We start from the raw sequence: 25,648 nt of genomic DNA, 5'->3' as shown, positions 1-25,648 counted from the left end.
GTGGTTAGAAGTTGCAGTTGCGGCATGTGAACTGTCCCATGGCTCATGATTCTCTAGTCGTGTGTTAATGAATATTTACAGTACCACGGAAAACAACTAGAGGAAGAGAGACACAGGCTTGGCACTGCTTCAGTATAATAACATAGACACAGACTGCAGTGTCTGTACAACCGTAGTGAAGTGTACATTTGTGGGGATTGTGTTTGTGTGTGTGTTGTGTTTTGCGCTCTGGCTGTCCTCCTCTTCCTCCTCCTCCTCGTCCTCACTGTGTGGGGGAGCAGTCGTCTAAATCCAGCAGCTCTTTGACCAGTCTCTCTCCAAACTGCGCTCGGCTGTATCGTTTGACTGTGTAGGCGTCAGACATCTTGTAGAGGATGTACGCGTTGTTGATGGCGATGCTGATGCTCAACCAGAACACCTGCTGCCAGGTCTTGTTGGGTTTATGGAAGATAAAGTACCTGTGGGAGGAAAATAGCGACTTACTCCACGGTTTCTACACAAAGATGTTCTATCAAAAAAAATATTATGAGTGTGACTTCTGTGTTTTTCAACCTGGACATGTTTTGTGTCTCAGTGACTAATGGGTCCAACAATATTTGAAATTGGTCCAGTATTGAGGAAGAGTGCTGCAAACGGCTGCCTCGAAACAAGCTGCAGAGCGATTCAAAACGTTTTTCTTTACCTTTTTCGCTCGATCCAGTCTGTTTATTACTGTGTCTAACTAAGCCTCACAGCAGTATCGTTATGAAATCTCGTGAAAGGTGACAATTGTTGCCAAAGACAATGGTGCAAATGTGAGTGAGAGTTGGAGAGAGGAGTGCCAGGAAGAGTTTGCTGTCTTGGTGAACAGAAAGCGTTCGCTTAAAGTTATCTTAAAGATTTTTTAAATGTCATGGCTGAATATTTAGCTGACAATGTGGAGAAAGCAGGTTAAAGGTCACACGGCAATTGTATCGTCTTGAGACAACTTGCTATGTTGTACATACTTGCTGTACTTGTCGTCATATTTGCAGATGTAGCTGAGGTGCGCCGCAAAGGCCTCAACAGCCAAGGGACATGCGATCTCCCCACTTTTCCTCTTTATGATGATACCTGACACAAACACACACACCAGAAAAATGAGAGTGAGAGACATACAGCAGAGATCCCACTGAAGGGACTCTTTTTCTCCAGATTATGTGGTCTCCCGAAAAGGAGCGCTCCTTTACACGAGGCAGTCTCCCCAGGTGCCCTTTGTTCCCATTTATAATTTAGCAGACCTCTTCATTATTTGACAACTGCAGGGCTCATTTGTTAATTAGTCTTTTTTGCAGCAAACACTCAGACTTGTCCCAGCTGGAGACGCACAGATAACAACATCATCAACTGTTTCGTTCCATTTAAGTACCAGCGAGCAGTGACCGTGAGCCAGCAGGCACAAGATACTTAAACAGGTACATGGAAATGGAAATGCAGCCGTTATTAATGTTAGCGGTTACATGTGTTGTGTGGCACTAAAAACATTTCCTAAATGACTGGTTGGATGCTCCACGGTTTTAAGATTGTTAACGAAGAAGAACATCTCAGCTGTTCTGTGAACTTTCAGTATCTCCATAACTGTCTGGTAAAATCACTTCCTGACTAGATTTGGGCAAGAAATACATGATGCAGTTGCAGAATTATGCTTCATTTCATAACTGCAACACCTAGTTAAAATAGCCGTGAACTAAATCCAGACTCTTGTTATCATATAAAACGCTTACGTCAACACTGAGTTAATTATATAACAATCACTAACCATGATATAGTTTTATTTTAAACCATAATAAGAACACAATATTGTGGCAATTGATGGGACTCAACTCATTTTGTTCTCCTTTTTTAGAGTGAAAAACACTTCCAACCAAACACACACGCGCACACCTAGGGGAAAGAAAATCAATATGGGATAGAAACAGTTTAACTGATCTGGTACTTTGCTTCCACATTCTTCATTCAAAGAGTTCAAACACACTGCGGCCCTTCAACTGAGTTTAAACCGAACAAAACTGTGTCAAGGAGAGTGGATTACGCTTTGAGAGAAGGGGAATATCATGATCCGGCCGCCTCCTGGAAAGGGATTATCATGGATTAGAAGCTCTCATTGATTTTTCCTGACACAAATGCTTAACGATGTGCCAATTTCACCTGATGGTAACATCCAGAAACAACAGTAAAGCTTGTTTTATTTTCAATAAAAAAGTGTCATTTGCACATTTGTGGTTTCCTACAATTATAAACACATGCATCTTGTGCAGCAATGCATATTATGTGCACCGTCTCCTGTCTCCTGTACTACAATTCTTCAAATATTTATGATTCAACAAGACACATCTACTTTCAGAGTTTTAGTTCTGGGTGCATGAGCAGCGTTTACCTTGTTTTGTTGGGGAATAACCGTTGGTGAGGAACCTGAAGTGTCCCTTGTTGTACCAGCTGATCAGTGACATGCTGCCTTTCATCATCACTCGTGATTGGCCGCGCTGCGCTGGTGTAGAGCTGCAGACCAGCATGTTTTGTGGTAAGCCTGTACAGTCGCTCTTCCTGGTGCTCAGCAGACCACAACAGTAGATATCTGGAGACGGCATAAATACAAAGACATGTTGGCATTTGTATGTATACCTCTGAAACAGAAAGACATTCTACGAGTATATACACGGATGTGAGGAAATATACTGTACAGGCACGTATTCACAATAGATAAAATACCAGTTAAAGATTCAATAATTTGTATATTATTCAGTTGTCGACCGGCAGACAATTAATTGGTCACAATTTTAATAATTTGTTAATTACTCAGTCATTTTTTTAAAGTGAACTATTGCAAATAGTTCCTGGTTGCAGCTTCTCAAATATTTATTAGTCCTCTATGACATTAAAGAAAATGTTTTTGCGTTTTTCAATATTGGTCAAACAAAACAAGACATACTATGTCAACTTTGGTTTTGTGAAATTTATCTATTTTTATTTTCTTATTTATTTTACAATTCTCTGATATTTTATAGACGAGTTCATTCATCCATTATTTGAATAATAGCCAAATGATTAATCAAAGAAATGATATGAGGATAATTATTATTTGCAGCCCTACAAACATGAATTACTTTTCTATCTTGAGCTGAAATGATTAGTTGATTTATCAACTAGTTGATCGACAGGGAAATAATTGACAATGATTTTAATAGTGACTAAATGCTAATTTAATCAAATTGATTTTTAAGCATAAAATGCCCAAATGTTGGTTGGACAAAAAAAGCAACTTGAAGATACCTCCTTGGGCTTCAGGAGATTGTGAAGGCCATTTATTTCACTGTGTTCTGACATTTCATAGAGCAAATTATTATTTGAAAAATGTATTAATAACTGTTCCTTTCAGCCCTAGTTTCATCCATCCCTGCAGTAACTGCCAAGTATGTTTTGTGCTTTTCATGCATTCTGCTTCCGAGTTAAACCAAAACTCACAGAACGAAATACTGTAGAACATTTATCTCTCTCACAGCTGTCCCACTTCTTCTCTTCATACGCCATTTATTTTCTATATTTCTTACATGGATGAGCAGCGGCAAAACTATTATGTGGCTGAGTGCTGCTGATTTGTTAATGTTCTCAATTTGGACAATGATTTCTATCTGTGTAATACATGTATGTATGTGTGTATGTGTGTGTGTGTGTGTGTGTGTGTGTGTGTGTGTGTGTGTGTGTCCACAGTAAGTGCTGCAGAGGTAATTAACTCTGCTAATTAATCCAGTATGATAAATTTGAACGAAAAATGTCGGGCAATGCCTTTGCAAGCTCAGAGCTGAGTTTTCTTTCGGCTGAATGCCTCGTGATAGCTTTGTCCAATTAGGATGACAGAGTATTGATCATATCTCTGGACTTGTTTTTTCTTTACTTGGCATTTTCAACTCCGCCTGGTTGAGTTTAAAATTGCTTTTCTGTTATTGTTTAGTGAGAGAGCATTTGTGGTAATGGGAATGTAAAAACTTCGTGCTGATGATATCATCAAGAAAGCTTGATCTGTTTTGCTGATTATTTGATCGCTGTTTTCTTAACTGATTTGCTAAATTTGAGCCTTTTATGGAACGAGGACACTGTCCCACATTTGCTATTATTATGAAAGAAGAAAACAGGTCACTGAAGAGAATTCAGATGTGACTCACCGTAACCACAACAGGATTATATGCTTTCATAGTAAAGTATGCCTTTAGTATAATGAACATGAAAACCAGAGCTCTGTAAAAACCTGCTTCAAATATGGATTATCAGCATAAAATATCACAATTTCTTCCAAAACTATTTCCTGCAGATCAACTTCTGATAAATGATCACATAAGATCATGATGAGAATATGGGGTGTTTTTGTAGGCTATAACAGAAAAAGTAAAACAACAACAACTGTTTGGATTCAAGTGTTCTCATTGTTGTGTGTTGCAGTAAATGCCGTTTCTTTCAAGTCGCCACTTCACGTATTGATTTTTTGAGCTATGACCAGGCTAAACACTCCCCGCTGAATCTTCCATGATTTATTGTGCAAGTTAAAAGACAATTAACAGTCTATTGCAGAGCATCGTGGGGCTGTTATGGTCGATGTTGGTTGAACAGCGGAAGAAAGCCATGCATCTTAACAAGTCACTTAGCGTAAGATTTAGTTGTCAAGATGTAGAAGAAAACATGTGTGCAAAATAAAAAATTTCTACAACATCAAGCTTTTTCTTTTGGACATTTCATCTCGTTTTAGAAACATTGAAGTCCTTAGCTGAGAAAACGATTACAAGAACAATCCACCAGCCTATGTTTTCATTGACATATGACAGAGACATGATTCTGCTTCTACACATTCTCCGTATGGTAAAAGATGTTTCACTCGTGGTGCAAAGCCACAGGAAGAAAAAGAAAATGAATCATTCTAGCTGAAACTCTAGTGATGGGAAGTCTCGTTTGAAGGTGAAATGCAACAGATTGTCTCCCTCTCTGTGCTGTTTAGCCTGGAGACGCAGAAATGCAAAGAGGGAGGGAGACGAGATGAGGAGAGAGAACACAGTCTGCACACCAAAGCAGAAAAAGGGAGAGAGATGACAGAGGAGCAGCAGGAAGATAGAAAAAGAAAAAGGTGTTTCATTGAGGCAGCATGACAGAGACAGACCAATATTCACTATTTGCTGGTGCAACTTGTTTGTGTACCTTGTTTGCTGAATTCGGTGAAGAGGCTGAGGCTCGTTATGGACGGCCCGGTGAAGATGATGGTGTTCTTGCCAGAGATGTTCTGGCAAAGCTGCTTGGCCACGAGGCTGTGGAGCTGAGGCTTGTTCTTCAAGGTGGCCAGACCATCTGTGCCCTCCTTCAGATGGACTGAGATCTGCAGAAAGAGAAAGGACATGTAGAAAAAAACGGATAGAGAAACCGCTCATTTCATTTTAGTTCAAAATACCATTTTATTCTCATCTAACTTTTGATAAATTAGGCTCTAACTTTTCAAAATGTCCCAAAAAGTTTTAGGAGCACCCGCTGGGGCTGTGAATATGAATATTTCATGACAATCTGGCCATATGCTGTTGAGATGTGTTGCTCTGGATCAAGACAGACTGAGCTGCGTCGTAGCTCAGCACACTGCTACATGACGCCCTTTTAAGTCTCAGAAGAAACATGGAGAAGAGCTTGGCTTCCAAAGAAAGCCATTATCAAACACATACAAACAGAAATGTACACCCACAAACAGCTCAGTGTCCTTCTTGCACTTATATTCCTGCTGTTGTTCACAAGCTTAACGGCATTAGCCTGCATCTACGTCAGGCCTTTGGCTATTACACTAAGTGGTCAGTACGTAACTCTGTGTGTTCTCGTGTCCCTGTGTGGTGCACTGGCTAATGGAATCTCATTGATTCACTCCATTAACTCGTTTTATTTCTGAGATATTTTTTTTTTGTCTCCCTCGACCCAATTCATTTAAAAGAGAGAAGATGTGAGTGCAGACACACATCAGTTGACTGGTAAAGACTGAGTGACTGTCAAATGGCCACGGTCGGTGTGAATGCTAATGCTTATTTTTTAAACGGATTGGATAATGGGATATGCCTTTAAATGACGGAGATGCTTCTTGCACACAGGAGATTTGGGTTTACAAGAAAAAAATATGAATTGATGTTATTTTTTTTAAATTCGATTTAGAGCCGTGATAACAAAAAGAGAGTAAACAGGCAAATCATAATTCTGATCGTGATCCTGATCTGAGTCTGATCTCCACTAGTGTAATTGTGGACTACATCCAGGCTACAGAAGGAAACACTTTCCCTGCAGCTTAGTCTTGTGACTGAGATCTTTCCACTTTTGGATTCTCTGCAGTGACAAAACATTTCTTTACAATGGTGGTGTAATTGTATTGCTGTACTTCCTACCAGATTTAGTAGTTAGGAGGCTTCTTCCTTCACCTGTCACCAATTTAACAACACAGACCAAACATTGTAACCTCTTGCAGGTTTTGAATGCTTTCTCCTCCGTCCTCTGTAATGGTACGGGTTGGTCATGTCTGTCAGTCCTCCTGCAGTTACATTGTGGTGTTACATAAGGAACAGTAGTGGAAGGTTGCAGGAAGAGAACGGTTGTTAGTGAGCAGCAGCCCTGCCTGCCTGAGATCCGAGCCAGCAGTATATTCAAATCTAAAACTACCTCAAAAGACAACCAATATTTTTGCGCAGAAAGTATTTCTCATTTCAAGATTAGTTTGATTACTTTAAAATATGTTTATTCGTACAAAGCCTAAAAATGTGATTTTATTCTTTGTAGTGCTGAATATGGCTGAATGCCATATGATGCAACACTGACAAGCTGAGAATGAGATTTGAAACTCGGTGAAGATCAAAGTCTCTGTTTTTAAGAGCTTTTTTTCGATTTCAGCAAGACTGAAGACTTTTTCTTTCATTTTTTGATGTAAAATATTAGATTTCGGTCATAAAGTTTAAAAGCAGCAGATTAAAATACCCTCGAAGCCAACACACAAACATGTACTCTTTTCTCTCTCATCTCTTCACTATATTCTGCTTCCATTCAGATTTCTGATTGCTTATGAGTGTTGTTTGCTGCTACCTGACAGATGAATCCGGTGGAGGTACACTGTCGTACCCAGAGGCTGAACTTCCTCTTCTTCCTCTTCCTCAGCTCTCTTTCCGTACAGGTGGTGATGAACACCGGATCCTCGTCTATCAACGGCTCATGAAGAACCTGGAAACACACGGGCAATGTAACTGTTCATGTGAGTTTGTCTCGGTGGATTTTTATATAACAATGCCACAAGTAAAGTACACAATGTGTTCCTGGAATAATAGCTGGCCTTGACAAGGGAGAATAAAAAGTATTTGTGTGAGGCATAAGAATGAGGTTGTGTGTGATGTAACATCACAGCTCAGGGTTAGAGAGAAGGCAGCCAATTGAAGATCCTCATAAGCTTGCGATACTGCAGAGAGAGAAAAGAAAAAACACTGTTCTTGGCAGAAACCCACTCTCAACTGTGCAAGCTGTCTGAAAAACCCTTCTTTTGCATTTTTATGTTATCCCCTTCAGTATTTCTCTGTCTGTTTCCATCTGTCCATAACCACTAAAAAGCAAAGTAAAGACAGTACTTTCATGGTATGTGCTTGAGTATTCTAGCTTCAGACCAAACCTCATGAAAAATAAACGAAAGAAAAATCTAAATAAGACATGACTGTAACTTTGTCCTGAATTTTACCTGACGCAATAAATTCAGTGAGCCTTGGGGTTCTGCTGCAAGGAGCAAATTGATCCAAAATTAAAATACGATGGAAAAGAAATACATGAAAATATAATAGAGACACACAACTATTTTCATGCTTTTAGGATTCTCCACCTTCAGAACAAGCAGAGTAAAAAGCTGAAACAATGAGTCAATCAATCGATTACTTGATGGTCAGAAAATGAATCTGCGACCGTTTTGGTAATCAAGTAATATTAATTCCGATATATTAAAAAGTATATCATTTGCTCCGATTTCTCAAATGCAAAAAGCTGCTTCTCTTTGTTTCCCACGATAGTAAACTGAATATCTTTATGTTTTGTTCCCCAAAAAAGTCACATCAGCCCCTTGGTGGTGTGGTTATCAGTCAAACTGATGGAAATAACTAAAGAAATGTCAAAGTATTTTTCAAAAGTTGGGTGAACTGTTCCATCTGCCTCTTGTGCTTTTAATATTTCCCTGGCCTAATCACTGTCTCTTCTCTTCTAGTTAGGATCAGAATCAGATACTAACGAGGAATTTCCTAACAGGGATTAAATAAATCTGGGAACTAACAGAACATTCACGCACAAAACCAAATATTATCTAACCCTTCCTTGGACGATTACACGAGCTTGGTACATTTATCTATTCATATTTTTCAGAGACGCTTTCAACCACACACAACAAATATTTGCATTTCAAATGTTTCTAGGCTCTCCCTTCCTCCGGTGTCTACCCCGCCTCCTCCTCCTCCCGCTCCATCATGGTTTGACTAAAGCTGAAGTGAGCAGTGACCAACAGCTCTCTCCTGCTCCAGGACAAACAGCAACAAGTCATTTCCAAGTCAAATGCGGAGTTATGGATTACACAAGTGGAAAATTAATGAGGCTATCTAGCCTCTGGATGGATGACATCAACCAAACCACAATGGCCTTTTAAGAATCTCATCCTGTAGCTGCCACATTAGCACAGCCGTTGCTACTGCAGCACGTTTCTCTTGGTGACCAGATATTTCTCTGCGTGTTATCGTAACAGCTGAAAACAAGGTGGATACATTTAAAGCACACAAGTGCTTTAAGTTAATCATCTAAACAGGTTCACTTATCCTGTATTGTACTAAGAAAGGAGGAAAACCCATCTATCCACTCATTTGCTGTCTTGCAGTGGATGTTCTGTTAGGACTGTGACAAATGCTCTCAAAGAGGTCACTCGTGCAAATCAATACAAAGCGGTGTCAACAGATCATCTCAGCGACGGCAAAACTGACAGACTGACGCAGAAAATTTGAAGCGTTGCCGTCAAAAGGTTCTGACATAACATGCTAATATTCAGCACCGATGTTGTTCTCACACACACACACACACACACACACACACACACACACACACACACACACACACACACACACACACACACACACACACACACACACACAGTTGAATAATGCTAAGTGGCAGATAAATCCAGGTCATGCAGCCTCACATGTAAAGAAATATTATATATAGAATAATTCCAAAATGTTGACAAAGCAGTTCCCTCCCTTCAATTCAAAATATTACTGAATTAATTTTTTTATTGATAATTAATCAGCCACTATTTTCATAATGGAAATAGGTAATTTCGAAAAAATAACCCAAACCCTCTTGTTACAGCTTCTTAAATGTGAAAATGTGCTGGTTTTCTTCCATAATATCAAACTAAATAATGTTGGACTGTTGGTACTGGCCTAGATACACAAGTACTGCGAATGACGCACACACATGCTGTCTGACAGATGGTCTGCCCTCATCGTCTCAGTTTAGTGGATAGAGAGCACTAATGTGGATCCCTTCATTTCTTCACAATGAAATAAACTCATCAACATTTACACTTAAACTTTTTTGACCGTAAAATGACATGTGCTGAATGAGATGCGGATGTGATATAAGGAGGGGGGTTGCTGTTAAGAGCCTGTATTCCCAAATGCATGACAGCACTGACATCACAACGAAGAGGATGCTTTAGCACTCATACTGCAGAAAAGCTTTCTAATCAACTACTTCCCAGAAATTCATTCATTTGTCATTCATGTGTCTGCAGAGTTGGCATCAGATCCCACAGGAATATGATTAGCCAACCCTGGCTATACCCAGAATCTGAATACCTCAGTTGATTTATTATGATTATGGAAGAACGTGGAGCTGAATGAGAAAAGTCCTTCAGTGGAAGCAACCTTATGTTCTGACTTTTATGGCAACCATTCTCATGAGTAAGTGGTAAATAAAAATGTAATAACTTGGGACAATCAGGAGCAAATTTGCTATGTTCTCTTTTCCCTCTGCGGATTAACACAACACTCTACTTTTGCTATTATTCACACACATTATAAGCCTGTTTTTCATCAGGAAGTAAAGAAGGTTGAGTGGGAAGCAGTTTGTATTGTTTTCTTACATGAATCAAGTTGAACAAAAGCATAACACTGATATAGAAATGCTAATTAGATTTAACAGATACTACTTTGATCAGGTTGTTTAGTCCCTGCTCCTTTGGAATCAGTAGTGCTGCTGTATGTCTCGAGAAGAAAGTAAAGCAGGAGTTGAATAAACTCCAGCCCACCCAAAATAGAGTTGCAAGGCAGGCTCTCCACTGCCCCAGTTGCATAAATGTGGCTCTAATGCATACAGTGTGACTGAAAACAAGTTGGAGTGAGGCCCTTGGAAGGATAGTCTGTTAAAAATGACTCCTTAGCCTCTGTATTAAAAGTGCATGCTATATCTTAGAGTATATCTTTATATCTATATATCTATATAGGATGCTTTTGGCAGACCCAGGCTCGCAACAGAGTGTACACACCTGCGTCTGTGAAGGTCTGAAGGTGCAGCTGAATGACTGCTGCAGCAAGTCCAGGAAGGGCTGGATCTTGTACAGGCCCTGGTTGCTTCCCTGTGACGGCCGGAAAGCCACGATGTGGAAGTACTTGAGGATCTTTTCAAAGCGCACCTGGCTCATCTTCAAGGCGATGCTCCGGTTGCTGAAGAAGCCCGAGCTCCAGATGCTGAGCACGGACTCACAGCGGTGCACGCTGGTGGAGGTGACAAAGCCCAGAAAGGCCTTCATCTCCTGGGCTGTGACGGGACGCCAGCCTTCGTCTGAGCCGAAGCGTTCCTGGAACTTCTTGGCATACATGTTAGTCTGGGTGACCATGTTTTGGATGCAGTTGTCAGGGACGAAGAGCTGGAAGAAGTCCAAGGCTGTGGCGGTGGCCGGCATCTTCTGAGCAGGGCCTGGATCAGGACAGGAAGGGGAAAAAAACATGTATGATAGAGGAAGATAGACAGATAGAGATTCCCATGTGGGCTAACTCAAAGTCACAACTGTCACTTAATCCCAGTTTTTAAAGGACACAGAGAGAACAAACATTAATACAGGTAGTCTTGCATTGTATTAAATCCTCAGAAGAACATATACATTCCCATGAAAGCGCTGCGCTTTTTCATGAATCAGCCACATAAGCCTTTGGTGTAAATGTCACGAGCCCAGGGCAGCTGTTAGATCATTTACACAACATGACAGCCGCCACACTGTGATGCCTGTCACGGTGCGGCGTTTCTACGCTTGTCGGAGGTTTCAGTGTCTCATTGCATTAGTGTTATGGCAGGCATTGAGTCAAAAATCTTGTTGTGATCTGATAGTCGGGTCAGGAGGGAGAATGAAATGAAAGGCGTCTGAAGTCACAATGTCAGTGAAGCATCAGCTGATGAGAGATGTGGTTGTTTATACAGCAGCGTTCAAATGCCTTCATTTTAAAACCAAATAATGGATGCAACTAAACCTGTTGCACACACACAGAGTATGCATGTAACATAGCACATCTTAAAGTAAAGGGTAAACAGCTTAAGATAATAAATAAACATTTAACTAAGCTTACAGGAAAAAACTGAGAGTAAGGTTAGTTACTAGCATAAAGAACGTAAAACGTTTCCAATACAGCTATTTTACCTCTTTCATATATTGTAATCCACCAGTTTACTGGGGGGGAAGTGACATTTACCTCCTATTTAAAAGCCCTCTGTCTCTATGCTTTTAGGTGTTGCATTGAAGCCACACAATCAACACACAATGCAGTGACTGGCTTGATGTGTTTGCTCTAGTAAATTAGAGATTTTCTCTAAGGTTGTTGGATCCGTGAGAGGGAATTTGGATGTTACGCAGAACAACTTCAGGCTGAATTGAACAACACAATCTCATTATCTCTGAACAGAGTAGAACAAGGTTTTCCCTCTCTCTCTCTCTATCCTTTCTCCAGTTCTGAGTGGCTCCAACCACAACAATGAAGGTCTTTTGTTTCAGTCTGTTAATGCTGAGTTAAAGATAACATGCACAAGGCATAAACCTAAAAGGTACATCACGTGGAGGAGGATGAGAAGAGGAAAAAAAGACAAGCAGACCCACAGAGCCGGTGCTTGCGGCCAAGACAGCAGAAGTAGCCTCCGGGCACGGCTGGAAATCCACTCATTTGCATTCCATTAGACTTAAAAGCTAAATGTAAAATCCAGCACGACGTCCTCAGAACAAGTCATTCCTCCATAAAAAACATTTGACATTCAGAAGCAAGGTCCACCGAGGCAAAATGACTCACATCAGCTCATCTCAGGAGTAAGCCAAGAATACAACCTGAGGAAGAACTCATCATTTTTATGTTTCAATCTATTTCCTCCATAGATCTTCTTTATACATCCCTGCCAGCTGATCTACAATCTAGCCAACATCATGCTGATAAAACTGGATCAAACATTTACATCATTCTTTCTTCAGACTACAAATATTAGATAATGTTTCTCTACGAGGGAAGCTTTGAAATATCAATTTCCCACCTTGGATATTACAAAACTCCAGCTACGTTGCACCTACAGAGAGGAGTATAAACCCTCATGATTATCTGCTGTATAGTATTTCTATCGGCGAGGGACAAACATCTGCCTGGTAAAGCTTTTATAGCCATGGATTTAAGAATGAGAGATTACTGCGTAGCTGGGGTGGATAAACCCCTCACGCAGACAAAACATGTTTTACGCTCAGTTTTTAGCGGAAATTACAGAAAGAGAACATGAGTTTGAGAACGATTTTTGATTATTTTCTCGTAGAATGCCAGCTTTGGCAGGACAATATGCTGAAATAGACAATATTAAAAGGAATGTTTTTGATGTCAATACACAGTATATCATATCTAGAGTGTAGGGCATATATAATTATCTGTGTTCTACTGAGCTGCATACATCAGAAACAAGTCGTCACGTGTGAAACAAAGACTTTGACAACTCATTTTGTTATATCTCGCTATGAATCGTTCATTTTGACAACAGAATTGTGTTAAATAGTCAAAGCATTGTGATCATATCTGTCCCATTTTCTTTAGTATTCTACAGTGCTGTGATTATTTAAGATTTTCCATGAAATAGCTTGACAAAACCCTTAAATAGTGTGGCGTACAGATGATTAAAATAAATCAAATGGTTATTTGATTTAAGTAAAGGTTGGCTAACTTTCTCTGAGAAACCTGGAAAGGAAAGCACGACGGGTTATCTAACTAGACATTATTATAATTTCTCCAGTATTACACAGTACAGTACATGTATTGTAAGTGATTTAGTTATTTGATTGGGAAAAATTGGTGTACTTTAAAAAAAACATTTTATAGTTATTATTACCATTACAATACAATTCCACTGTAAGTCAATAGACCACATGGAAACAAGTTATATTAGCATTTATTTTGTTTTGTTTAAGATGATATTTATAGTTTATTCTATTTCATTTTATTTTGTATTTTTTGTCTTTGCATATTTATGCCCCATATTGGATAAAATGTGTGTCTTTTGTTTTAGTTTTCTTTGTGAATATTTGGACATGTGTGTGTTAAAAGAGACATGCGTCTCTGGTTGTCAAACAGTAAATGTACCTTACAGTAGCCTTCTGTTACCGGTATAAATGTAAATTTCACTTTGAGTCTGTGTAAGTCTACTGTTTTTCCAAATGTCTCTGCAATGGTAAGAGGTAACATGCAAACAAGGCTGCAGAGGAAACAAGTGTCTCGCTGACATAAAACAGCACCTATTGGCCTTGGCTCAACCACATTTTCACGCAAGCAAAAAAACTCTTCAAAACAATGGAGGAGCTGCCGCTGTAACTCCAAACAAACACAATCCAGTCTTTGAGAGTTCGCTTGAGGTTGACTCGACGCTTTATGGCGGCGGCTGATGATTTATGTACGGGGTGCACATTCTCCAAGGAGGAGAGCTGTCACGCTAACAGTGTGTCTGTGTCAGCAGCGTCACAGCTAGACAGTAAGACACAGAGACAGACAGAGAAATGGACAGGGAGACAGACGGGAAGGTGAGAATGAGACAGACAGACAGCTGGGCAGATTGACAAAATCCTTACATATGATAAAAATATATCGCTGATGAGATTTTCACCATGGGCCGACTTAGTGGCTTAAGCAGCTTCTCATCCCAATGCCACGATAATCGGTGGAGAAAATGTATCTAGATACGCTGATGCTCAGGATGCAGTCAATCTGTGCTGTTCGGGCCGATTAAAATCAGCGTACGCTCTTGGCCGCTTGAGGTCTGAAGTGTGATTATTGCTCCATGGCAGTCCTGCTTCCATCCAGTCAGGCAGCTCTTAATCATCTCAGCCCTGATGCAAGATGGCGGGGCTGCACCCACACTGGCCGTGCTTGTGAAAACAGACAGTAAACGTATCTTTACAAACCAGACCAGACTGTACAAAGCAGACAGACACACCTGCTGACTCCCAAGCTTTGGTCAACAGAGCAAAAAACAACCGGGAAGTACACTTCCTGCACATCCTGCTCTGTCCTACTCTATTTGACGGTTGTTGTTTGGTGAAGTTACTGGATGTTCTAACCTCTTATGTCTAGCTCAGCTCAGTTTGGTTCGGATTATTTTGGATAAGTGAGTTTGGTCCCTGTATCATAAAGTAGGATTACTGAAGTTAGCTGGATTACTGGTTGGTAACCCTTCAAATCTGGAACATGGACAAAAGAAAACAGAGCTGTTCTGTATTTTGTTTGCCCTGCTGCTCAGTAATCCAACTTTATGGTACAGGCCAATGCCACCACCTTCAATTTAGGTGGCATACCAACAGCAGACCCAAAGACTTTTATCTCATGATCATATTGGGTCTTTTATTTTACTTCATCTGAGGCAGTACATTTTTCTGTTGACCTTAAAACATCTCTGTATGTGGATGCCCCTATGTGTGTTTCTATGTTATGTGTGAGCAGCTTGGTCCATGTCTGCTCCAGCCATTTGGTGGTTCAGCTCCAAAGGTGCCACAGTGCATCACGTCACAGTGGACACAGGATGGCATTTCTACCCATCACTGTTGCCTCAGCTGAGGCAGAAGAGAAGGAAGCGGAGGACAAATCCAAACGAAGCCTGACAGTGACAACCCAAACCCTGCTGCCTGATGCATGCTGTACTCAGTGATAGATAAATGGATAAAAAAAACGAAGAGGAGACTAGCAGCTTGGTAAATGTTGACTAGCAGCAGGTTTTCAACAGAATGACATCATGCTTTTGGGCAATAATCACAAAGATAGAATGAGACAAAGAAAGACAGAGCAGTGTGGGTGCACAGTGCTGTTTAACTGTCACGATTCACACACACACACACACACACACACACATCCACACACACACACACACACACACACACACGCACACTCTCTCAAAGAGAAAGTGTGCAACCAGAATCAAAACGCCTTTAGCTTGTGTCTCATAATAGTTAATAGTTGTGCATTTTGTTAATGAACTTGGTGCAGGAGGACAAAGGCCAGCATGTATTTGTACATGTATTCTGCATACATACAGTACACTATGCTTAGTGTAATGTGTGTGTGTATATGTGTGTAGAACCAGGAGAGACATCATGCCGATTCTCTAAATTGAACAGCATGTCTCCCTGCCCTGCCCTGAAACATGAACACACACACGCACACACTCTCTCACACACACACACACACACACACAGGACAGCATGTGTGCAACAGCTCCAAGCGTGAAGTATCAAAGGCCGAGCATATGCCGTGAACTTAACAGCAATTAATGATGCAGTGCTATGCTTCTCTGTGTCACTCACTCACTAGGATGCACACACCCCCCCCCCCCCCCCCCCCCCCCCCCCCACACACACACACACACACACACACACACACACACACACGAAAACGAAACAAGCATCCAGTTGTTGTAAAGCAATGGCCTTTTGTGTGCTGTTTTGGCACCAGACCAAGAGCCACAGAAATGTCCTGCCTGACCTAAGAAAACATGAACGTGATCTGCACAAGTTCTGAGTCTCTCCATCCATCCATCCATCCACACACACACACACACACACACACACACACACACACACACACACACACACACACCCTGCACAAATGACCTTATTCATGCTGCATCACCTCTCACCATATGTCTCTTTGAACGGCGGCACCGTGACATCCTGCAGAGTCTCCGTCCAGCCCTCCTCCTCTGCCTGACTACGGGACAGAGAGCCCGGGGGACCGGCTCCGGTGCTCCCGCTGCCACCACCTCCACATCCCCCGCGGTGTCCGCTGCCCTCCTTATCGCCCCGTTTGTGATGGTGGTGCTGCTGCTGCTGCTGCTCCTCCTCGCCCATGTAGTTGTCGGAGTCGGAGTCTCCGGAGGTGCTGTAGAAGGGATTGTCGCTGCTGTCATCCCCGGACTCGCCGAACACGTCGTCGGATATCTGCAGGCTCTCGTACCGGGAACGGGCCGCTTCCAGGAGAGACAGCGCCTTCCGCCCGCACTCCGCCATCTCTATCCGTATCGTGATGCTCTTCTCCCCCCTTTCTCTTCCTTCCTCCCTCTTTCTCACCCTTCCACTACGGCTCTGGTGGCGTGCAAGTGGTCACGATCTTGCAAGCGTAGGGAGGTGTTTCCCTTCAGCGTGGCCGCTTCACTTTCCCCTATCCTAGTATGAATTATGACCCTGCAGTGCCTGCACTCCAGGCTCGGATGCGCAGCCCGGGCGGTCTGAATCCGTGAGGATCCGGGGAGAGCTGTCCGCTTCAAGGGTACTGAAATATTTCCGCCCCCTTGCTCTGCAGCGCTGCAAAATTATCGATAGCTCTGGCTTCGCATCCGGGTTGAGAGACCAGTGATTTCCCCACAAAGAGAGAAAATAGAGATAGTGGCTCTCTCTGCATCACCTGACACCACAGCCCTGCCCTGCCATCCAATAAGATGCATTTTCTCATCCAATCTCAGAGAGGAGCGGCTTTAGGCTAATGTGGAAAAAGTACGATGATTAATGGTAATAATAATACGACAGGATAGAAAAGATGATAATGAAAATATAGTCCCTTAAAAAAGCAATAAAAAACAATATGATGAAATATATAATTATGCCTATGAATGAATGCTTTCTACACCCCTATTTACAAATATAGACACGCCTTCCACATTAAACAACATAATCCCTCCACATGGTGCATTTAGTAGCCCTCTTCGGGGCTTTTGATCCTGCAGCATCACATTACAGTCCTGTGCAGAGGGAGTATGCAGTTGTCATAGAATTGCAAATGTTTATATTTTTAGGTCTACATACGTCAAGAATGAACCTGTAAGCCAACAGGGGCAAGATGTCCTTAAAGTGGATAAAAAAAAATAAAAGTTTGAACATCCATGACAACAAATGGACCTATTGACCAGATTGTTTTGTCTTTCCAATGTCGACAATGAACTTTCAATCTCCAACTTCCATATTGTTTGTTATTTATTATTATTATATTTTTCAGGTCTCTAGGCCAGGATACCTTTATTTGATGGACAAAGATTGACATGCATTTTGAAGCAGATGGTATACAGTATAACGGACCTATTAACTGGATTTATCTATTTTACAATTTAACAGGCGTTTTTTTGATGGTTGAGACGCCCTCACCGCGCCTGACCACCACCTCTGTCTGCCGCTGGAGGGCGCTGTAGTATCATTATAAACTGTCCAGTGCTCTTCCTGTCTCTTCTTCCTCGTTGGTGCGTTTGCCATGTTTGCGGAAGCCTAGTTGCTGCAGCTAGCTGGAGGCTCCTGATATCCCCTTTGCATGTTCGTTGTATCTGTTATATATAATTCAACATGAATCTACCAAAGGGACCCGATTCTTTGTGCTTCGACAAGGATGTTTTTATGAAGGTATGAGTCCTTTACGTTTGTTATCGATACCTTGTGCTGTTAAACTAACGTTAGCTAGCATTAGCTTTTTAACTGTTGAGTTTATGCTGTCGTCTCGTTTCTTAAACCTTTCTCGTTTGTTATTGAATATGGATACTTAATGCTGAGTCTAAACTTCACGACAAACGACGTTAGTAAAAAGTAAAATGTGCATTTTGTATAATGTGTTTTATAGTCTGTAGCTAAGTGGATTAGTTTTCTCTTTCCATTTTCTGCTCGTAATACTGTGTGTAGTTGTATGCATGGCTGCTGTTATATATATATATACATGTATCTGTCTGCGACGTTATCCTTCCGGTCTGTGGTGTCTTATTGTCGGCTGTGTCTCTGTCTGCAGGATGACTTTGACGTGGACCAGTTTGTGTCGGAGTGTCGGAAGCAGGTGCAGCTGGAGGAGATGAGGGAGGACCTGGAGCTCTACTACAAGCTGCTTAAAACGGCCATGGTGGAGCTCATCAACAAGGACTATGCCGACTTTGTTAACCTCTCCACCAACCTGGTCAGTAAAGTTTCATGAAACTGTGATTATATATTTTATAGCATGACGTCTTTATTTATATTGGCTCTTAATATGCTCTTGAAAAGTGAAAGAGTGCACACCAAGCAGTTTTGATTATTAAAGTTAATCTGCGTCAGGTTTATTGCTAATCTCAGACCTCTGCTCCTTCGTCTCAGGTGGGGATGGACAAAGCCCTCAATCAGCTTTCTGTGCCACTGGGACAGTTACGAGAGGAGGTTATGGTATGTGTTCTGATAAAGTATACTGTAAGCTTCGACTAATTCCTGCCACGGAGCGTTCATGCATGTTTCTGGCTGTTATCTATTGCAGAGTCTGCGTTCCTGTGTGAGTGAGGTGGTTCAGGCTATAGACAACCAGCTAGCCAAACAGGAAGATCTGCAGAAAAAAAAGGTGTGGTTCCTCTTCTTCCTGTCTGAGTGAAGCATCTGATCCCGCTTTGTATTCATCATTAAATATATTTTAGAATCACCTATAAAAATACGTATTTTGAACTCAATGTTGTTTCAACAAGCTATATTTGGTGCTGTACAGAGGATTAACCTGTTTTTCAATTATTTTACACATGTACTAGTTTTCCAACTTTTCATGTAGAAGATAACCTGCGATAGTAGACAGTTATCTACTCTATGGGACAACTCTATTAATGTTCATCTACCTTTTTATTATCCCATCCATCAGGTGTATGTATTGAGGCTGATTCAGGTGGTGCGCTCAGTGGAGAAGATTGAGAAGATCCTCCACTCACAGAACTCCAAGGAATCCAGCTCTCTAGAAACCAGCAGGTGGGAAACCGACATGCGAACAGACCCACTGGCATCAGTTGGATAACTTAGTTGTATGTGGGCAAGTAATGGCAGTTGGCCCTCACCAAATATCACAAATAGGATGTCCTATTAGATAAGCTAGAAAATATCCTGTTTTTAAATTTGATTTATTTTTAAGCTGCAGTTTGAAAAGCTATATTTATATATATTGTTTGAGCTTGATCAATTCAGGGATGTAGCCCTAAGCCTTCGTGTCTGACTTCCTGTCTCTCTGTGTACAGTCCCTTGTTAGCAGGTCATATCCTGGAGAGGATTGCTACAGAATTCAACCAGCTCCAGTTCCACGCTGTACAGAGCAAAGGCATGCCCCTACTGGACAAAGTCAGACCTGTAAGTGTCAAATGGGTTTATCAATCAAGACGGATGATAAATGAATAGCCACCGGGTTATTCAGTCAAGTTTGTCTGTCTTGCTGCTTTTTCTGTCAATCCTTCAGCCATAAGATTAATTGACCAATACAATCGCTTGGTTGTGTCCTCTGCCAGCGCATCGCAGGCATCACCTCCATGCTGCAGCAGTCTCTGGAGGGCGTGCTGATCGAGGGTCTGCAAACGTCCAACGTGGTCATGGTGCGTCACTGCCTGAGGACGTATGCCACCATAGACAAGACTCGAGATGCTGAGGCCCTGGTGGGACAGGTGCTGGTCAAGCCGTACATGGACCAGGTAAACATGCCACTCATATTTTGATATACTGTAGATCCAAGGGAATTTCAGACATTATTTGATAATTTTTGACGGAGTATGCTCTCGTCTCATTTCCTTCTTTAGGTGATAGTAGAAGAGGTGGTGAAGTCTAGTCCGAATGGGCTCCAGTTGATGTACTCTAGACTGTTGGAGTTCGTTCCTCATCACTGTAGACTGCTTAGAGAGGTCACTGGAGGAGCCATATCCAGGTATTAATATTATCATAGAGGCAAATTCATTCAACGCATGCTTAGATCAAGCAACTCTTTGTTGTGTTGATTGGTTTGAAATCCTCTATTTGTGACGCAAATGACCCGCCTTTCATCTGTAGAGCTGATGCATTCAGTATATTGACCACTCTTTTGAAATGTGTTTATTTAGTATTCATATATTACCAAAATTACCATGCATCATTTGCTCGACATATTTGAATATTTGAACTATTACTCCTAGTTTGTGTACATAAAATGAATCGGTGGCTGGAGTAGTGACCAAAGTAGATGCTGTCATAACATATGTTGAATGTGTCACTCTCTCCTCAGTGACAAAGCTGACGTAGTGCCAGGCTATGATTTCCTGGTGAACTCTGTGTGGCCGGAGATGATCAGAGGGATAGAGGAGAGGTTGGGCCACATCTTCAGCCCCGGAAACCCAGACATCTTCTATGAGGTACAGTGACACAGTTGGTGTGTGTGTGTGTGTGTGTGTGTGTGTGTGTGTATGCATTCATTCATTCTTTGTATGTTAGATTGAAGAGTTTCATTTGCGTGTGCTGTCTGTTGACTCTTCATATTCTTTTTTTATTTTTATTTTATTTTTTAGCGTTACAGTGCAAGTATGGAGTTTGTGCGGAGGTTTGAGCGTCAGTGCAGCTCGCAGGCCAGTGTGAAGAGACTGAGAGTGCATCCCTCATACACCAGCTTCCACAACAAATGGAACCTGCCTGTCTACTTTCAACTACGGTGCATATTACCTCGATACGATCTATACTCTACATACTCAAAGTACAAAAACGCACTTCTTTCTGGGAATAGTTTGATATTTTTGGAACTAACCGTTATTTGCTTTCCTGATGAAAGAGATTGATACCACTCTCATGTCTGTTTGTTTAATATAAAGCTGGAGCCAGGAGAGGGTTAGAGGGGGGGGTTAATATGTATACTATTTATTGGCTGGGACAGGAAAAGCTGGCAGTATGCTTTTTCAGAAGTGCTTGTCAGATACTGAGAACTCCCCCCCCCCAAAAAACCTTTCAGACATCAGATCAGACTCTGTCCATTCCTGTAACTCTCCTAAACAGAAAATCCATCATTCAGTTTAAGTGTCAGGATATCATGTCAAACTAGAGTGAAATTCATACATAAACACAATCTTACATCATTTTTTTTCATGTATTTTGAAGAATTGACCCTTCTCAAGAGACGCGCTTTGATTTAAATTGCAGTTTGACAGCATTTTCAGAAGACACATTTTTATTGTAATATGGAAAATTGCTTATGGATGTGTGAGTTTCATGCAAAATTATGACAAGAAGAAATGTATATACTGAGGATGTGTCAGCATATTACTGTACTAAACATTACCCATAAACATGACACTGGACCTTGACTGAATGGCTATTGATCTGTGTGAAAAAGTAAAGTTGTACATTATTTGTCAACCCCCCCCCCCCACACACACACACACACACACACACACACTGTAAAGAGCAGGGCTTGTGACCTAATTTCACAACACAAACCTGCACAGTTCAGCTGTTCTGGAAAGTCGAGAATTTCCAACGCACACAGTGGTGTTTCACGTCATGAGCATGTTCATATCAGAGCTGAATAAGCTGATAACACATTGATTGTTTTTGCCTTGTTTTTCCAGGTACAAGGAAATAGCAGGGAGTCTGGAGAACGCCATCAGTGATGGACTTGAGGCTGCACAAGGTATGAATTTATTTACTATCATAAACACCAGTGTGTACCTAATCTCTTGGCCAAAGTAACTGTCTCTGTGTCTGTTCATGTCCAGCTGGCAGTGTGTACCACCTGCAGGTATCTGAGGTGTTGTGGTCCTGCCTTATGAGATGTTGGTCAGACAAAGTCTACCTGTCACCTCTGGCCCATCGCTTCTGGAAGCTCACGCTGCAGCTCTACGCACGATATGCCAAGTTTCTTGACGAGGTAAACTTAATTAAACCTGAGGACTATAATTATTCCAACAAAGCAGTATGTAAGCAATGACTAGCCATGTTGCTGTGGCTTGCTTTGTGTTCCTCATCGTGATTGGCGTCCGCACAGGTGTTGACTAAGACTCCATCCACTGAAGTGACTAAAGAGCCAACCAGGCCTCTGCCGAGCTCAGCCTCCTCCACCTCCAGCCGAACGTCAATGGATGAGGGCGGCAGTGAGAGTGGGAGTCCTGCTTCTCTGTCCACCAAACAGCTGGTCTACATTGCAGCTGACATCCAAAAGCTGCAGGAGCAGGTACACACACACAAATACATATATTTACATATGTAGTTCTAATATAAAATACATTTTAAAGTTATGGGGTTAACCAAGTCTCGTGGTTTCCACTTAACTGTTTCTAAACTGACAGTTTGCTCGTCTTCCTCTTAGATACCAGAGTTGACAGAGATGGTCAGACAGCGGTTAGAAGTCATTGGATTCAAAAACATTGCTATCGTGGAAGGTGAGTTTGAAGTAAATTCATCTTATTATTAATGAGGAAGAAGGACGATTTCATGACGATAGCATTTAACATCTGTTGTGAAGCATTTAATATTTCTCTGAATGAGAAAATTGTAATATTTGTGGGATTTCAAATCTTTTTGCAGGATTTTTTTATAATTGGGAGGGATTGTTGCATTTTTTCTGCTGTGGTCTTATTTCTATGGAAAACATGCCAGGAGACACACGGCAATGCAAAACATAAATGCCAGCGATCACTGACATTTAAAATGTAACCATTCAATCCTCAGGCTTCTGAGCATGACCTCTTCAGAGAGAACATGTCGGCCACGAAATCGAATCATTCCGTGTCTCTTGGCTTCCTTGTTCAATATCCCCGACTTGAGCGCCAAAGCAAATCAGACCGTGTGTGTAGTTTTACTCGCGCTCTCTTCTATGTCAGATGCTCTAACGGACTCCAAGACTTGCCTGTCAAGTAGCGTTCCCACTCTGAACACCAGGATGACCCAGCATTTGACTGAACGCTGTTGCCGCTTCCTGAAGAGTGCCTCTGAGGTTCCGCGACTCTACCGCAGGACTAATAAGGTCAGTGGAGCTGCAAACGTGAACATAACTTGGAGGAAAACACTGTTGGCATACGACACACAAACACAGTTACCCGTTGAAGAAGGATGTCCCGATTAAGTTTTATTGCTCTTGAAGTATCTGCTGATACTGAATCTGATTATTTGTTCATGTTCTTCTGCATCATAGAGCTGCACAATGCACACTTTTTGCAATTTTGATATGCATGACAACTGCATGGCTGTACATTAACAAAATGTAGCGAAACCTAAACACAGTTTTACTTTAATAGTTTTCCCAAGTCAATAACCAGAGTCCTGTGACTCCTGTGACATGTTGTATTACAAAGAATCTCTTACTGCCTGAAACACATTAACATTCTTCCCGGCCGCAGAAAAATGCAATTGTTGCAGCGAGCCGCACTTCGCAGCCGCCTGTTGTGGTTTCGACCACCTCTCCTTATTGTCAACGTGAACAAAACACTGAACTTCAAATTCTGTTTCCTACCAACAGCAATCGTTAACACAGGCACATTTTGAAATGTATATATTTTTTGAACATATTTAGGATCTGCCAGTGCGTGCATCCGCCTACATGGACAACGCCTTACGCCCGTTACATCAGTTGCTGACCGACTCATCAGAGCTCGTCACCCCCTCTACAGCACAAGAGTGGCTGCGAGTTGCACTGTCTGACTGCACACAGAGGTAAGACCCCTGCCAAGACAAATAGACCCAGAAACATTACCAGAATTAAAAAGGATCACCTGTGCTTGAAATTCACAGAATGAACTATTCCGTTTAAGACTATTTCTTTCTAAAAGTTGTATTCATTTCATTTTATACAATTTTCCAGCTGCAACCAACACATTTTGTGTTGCCTACTTTCATTTCCCATCTGCTTTCAGGTATTATGAGACCATCTCAGAGGTGCTGAGCTCAGTGAGAAAGATGGAGGAGAGTCTGAAGCGATTGAAACAAGCCAGAAAAGGTGCGAGCGCGACTACCACGGCCGGCGCGAACGGTGCACTCACAGACGACAGCAAGATCCGACTTCAACTCGCATTGGATGTGGAATACCTCGGGGAACAGGTGGGTGGCGTTTGACGAGTACACAAACGCACGCAGAGACATCTGTGGAGACAAATATTTAAACATGTGACTAAGAATGCACATTCCTTGGGCAAATATTGCTGAGGTTGCATACTGCTACTGAAATGCTTTGGATTGTTCTCTCTTCCACTGCTCTGTTGTGTGCCTCAGATCCAGAAGATGGGTCTTCAGCCAAGTGACATCCCGATGTTCTCTACTCTGATGGACCTGGTGAAAGAGGCCCGAGAGCTCGCTGAACAGAACCAGTAAAAAGGTTGACTGCATAGTAACTGAAACCCATTCACATGCTGCATTGCCTGAACACTTGGGAAGATAGTGAAGATAGCAGTTTATAATGATCAGGCCACAAAGAATGTATGACAAGAGCTCACGCTACTGAAATCCTTTTACAAAATCATCTCCATTTATTGCAGACTTTGAAGGTTCAATGTGTACCATGTAGCCACCTGCTCCAAAGAAATAGGGCTCATCAGTTATTAAAAATAAAAAGCCAACTACTAACTAGAAGCCTCCTGACCGCGGGGAGGACGTGGCGAGGGTGCGAGTCATTTTTCCTGTTTCTGCCATTTTTGGATTTAATTGAATAAACAAACTATCAAAACGTACACAGACCGTAGATGCATTATTTAAAAAAAAAAAGTCCTTTGTGCAGTTCTACTCTTAGACATGGCACCTTAAAATCCACAGTGCACTAACATGTCCTCAACAAGAACCTGCCACAGTGGCCCCTGTAAACAGTCTGTGAGAGCGACTGGGTCGTCATTGGTTCTGCGGACCGATGCCCGATGCTGGTGGTATGCAATGCTCTATAGAAAGTGATTGTACCAATCATTATACATGTTGGGCCAGAATGTTTCATAACAAGATTCTCAAGTCTTTACGTTGTAAAGAGAGAATGTCAATGAAACCATGTTTGTCTAAATTCTGCTACAAGGTGAAGGTTTCCTCTGAAATAGTCTGTTGGTGTGTAACATGTACATTTATGTTAAAATCAAAGTTTCATAATATAATTAACTCTGGAAAAAAATAAAGGACTGTGGATACAGCATTGAATTTGTGTGTTTCATATAAAGTTCGTGAGCTAGCTAGATGTTTGCACTGCTTACATCTTTCTCTATCGACTACCAACAAATACTACAGATTGGCGAAATATTTCTAAATCAAAGTCGAACCAAAATTTGTATTTCAATAACTGGTTTTAGATTTCTGTTTAAACTGGGCACCAAAAGCAAGAAGCCACTGAAACAATGACTG

General features: G+C 41.6%; 2 protein-coding genes across 3 annotated transcripts; one reads left to right on the top strand and one right to left on the bottom strand.

Annotated features, from left to right (window-relative positions):
- Positions 1 to 262: 262 nt before the first annotated feature.
- On the bottom strand, positions 263 to 16,591 carry pgbd5 (piggyBac transposable element derived 5). 2 transcript variants are annotated; one of them, XM_076075668.1, is made up of 8 exons: positions 16,404 to 16,591; positions 16,222 to 16,334; positions 10,577 to 11,007; positions 7,099 to 7,233; positions 5,200 to 5,374; positions 2,396 to 2,593; positions 987 to 1,092; positions 263 to 458 (listed from the first exon to the last, which is right to left on the bottom strand). In XM_076075668.1, the coding sequence occupies exons 1-8, from the start codon at positions 16,589 to 16,591 to the stop codon at positions 263 to 265; spliced, it is 1,542 nt and encodes a 513-aa protein (XP_075931783.1). The 2 variants fall into 2 exon arrangements, with proteins under 2 accessions (XP_075931783.1, XP_075931782.1); XM_076075667.1 differs by having other exon boundaries at positions 16,222 to 16,591.
- A 1,229-nt stretch (positions 16,592 to 17,820) lies between these two features.
- cog2 (component of oligomeric golgi complex 2) lies at positions 17,821 to 25,440 on the top strand. Its single transcript, XM_076075829.1, has 18 exons — positions 17,821 to 17,968; positions 18,345 to 18,506; positions 18,683 to 18,748; positions 18,837 to 18,917; positions 19,206 to 19,309; positions 19,573 to 19,681; positions 19,837 to 20,016; positions 20,122 to 20,246; positions 20,580 to 20,706; positions 20,860 to 20,999; positions 21,910 to 21,971; positions 22,057 to 22,208; positions 22,326 to 22,511; positions 22,647 to 22,719; positions 23,161 to 23,303; positions 23,850 to 23,989; positions 24,190 to 24,373; positions 24,545 to 25,440. The coding sequence occupies exons 1-18, from the start codon at positions 17,912 to 17,914 to the stop codon at positions 24,641 to 24,643; spliced, it is 2,190 nt and encodes a 729-aa protein (XP_075931944.1). The 5' UTR covers positions 17,821 to 17,911; the 3' UTR covers positions 24,644 to 25,440.
- The last annotated feature ends 208 nt before the right edge of the window (positions 25,441 to 25,648 follow it).

The sequence above is a fragment of the Anarhichas minor genome, unplaced genomic scaffold (assembly GCF_050575085.1).
Source record: "Anarhichas minor isolate MPS153535 unplaced genomic scaffold, ASM5057508v1 ptg000054l, whole genome shotgun sequence".
NCBI lineage: Eukaryota > Metazoa > Chordata > Actinopteri > Perciformes > Anarhichadidae > Anarhichas > Anarhichas minor.
This window is presented reverse-complemented; position numbering and strand designations above follow the sequence as displayed.

Bases quoted from the DNA above. Each gene is read 5' to 3' on its own strand.
- pgbd5 (XM_076075667.1), bottom strand. From the start codon at position 16,591: ATGGCGGAGTGCGGGCGGAAGGCGCTGTCTCTCCTGGAAGCGGCCCGT. The intron at 5,375-7,098 runs GTAGCAGCAAAC...CTCTTTCTGCAG, and splicing joins CCACCGGATTCATCTGTCAG to ATCTCAGTCCATCTGAAGGA. The intron at 2,594-5,199 runs GTACACAAACAA...TGCCGTCTCCAG, and splicing joins CACCGAATTCAGCAAACAAG to ATATCTACTGTTGTGGTCTG.
- cog2 (XM_076075829.1), top strand. From the start codon at position 17,912: ATGAATCTACCAAAGGGACCCGATTCTTTGTGCTTCGACAAGGATGTT. The intron at 18,507-18,682 runs GTCAGTAAAGTT...CCTTCGTCTCAG, and splicing joins TTAACCTCTCCACCAACCTG to GTGGGGATGGACAAAGCCCT. The intron at 20,017-20,121 runs GTAAACATGCCA...TTCCTTCTTTAG, and splicing joins TCAAGCCGTACATGGACCAG to GTGATAGTAGAAGAGGTGGT.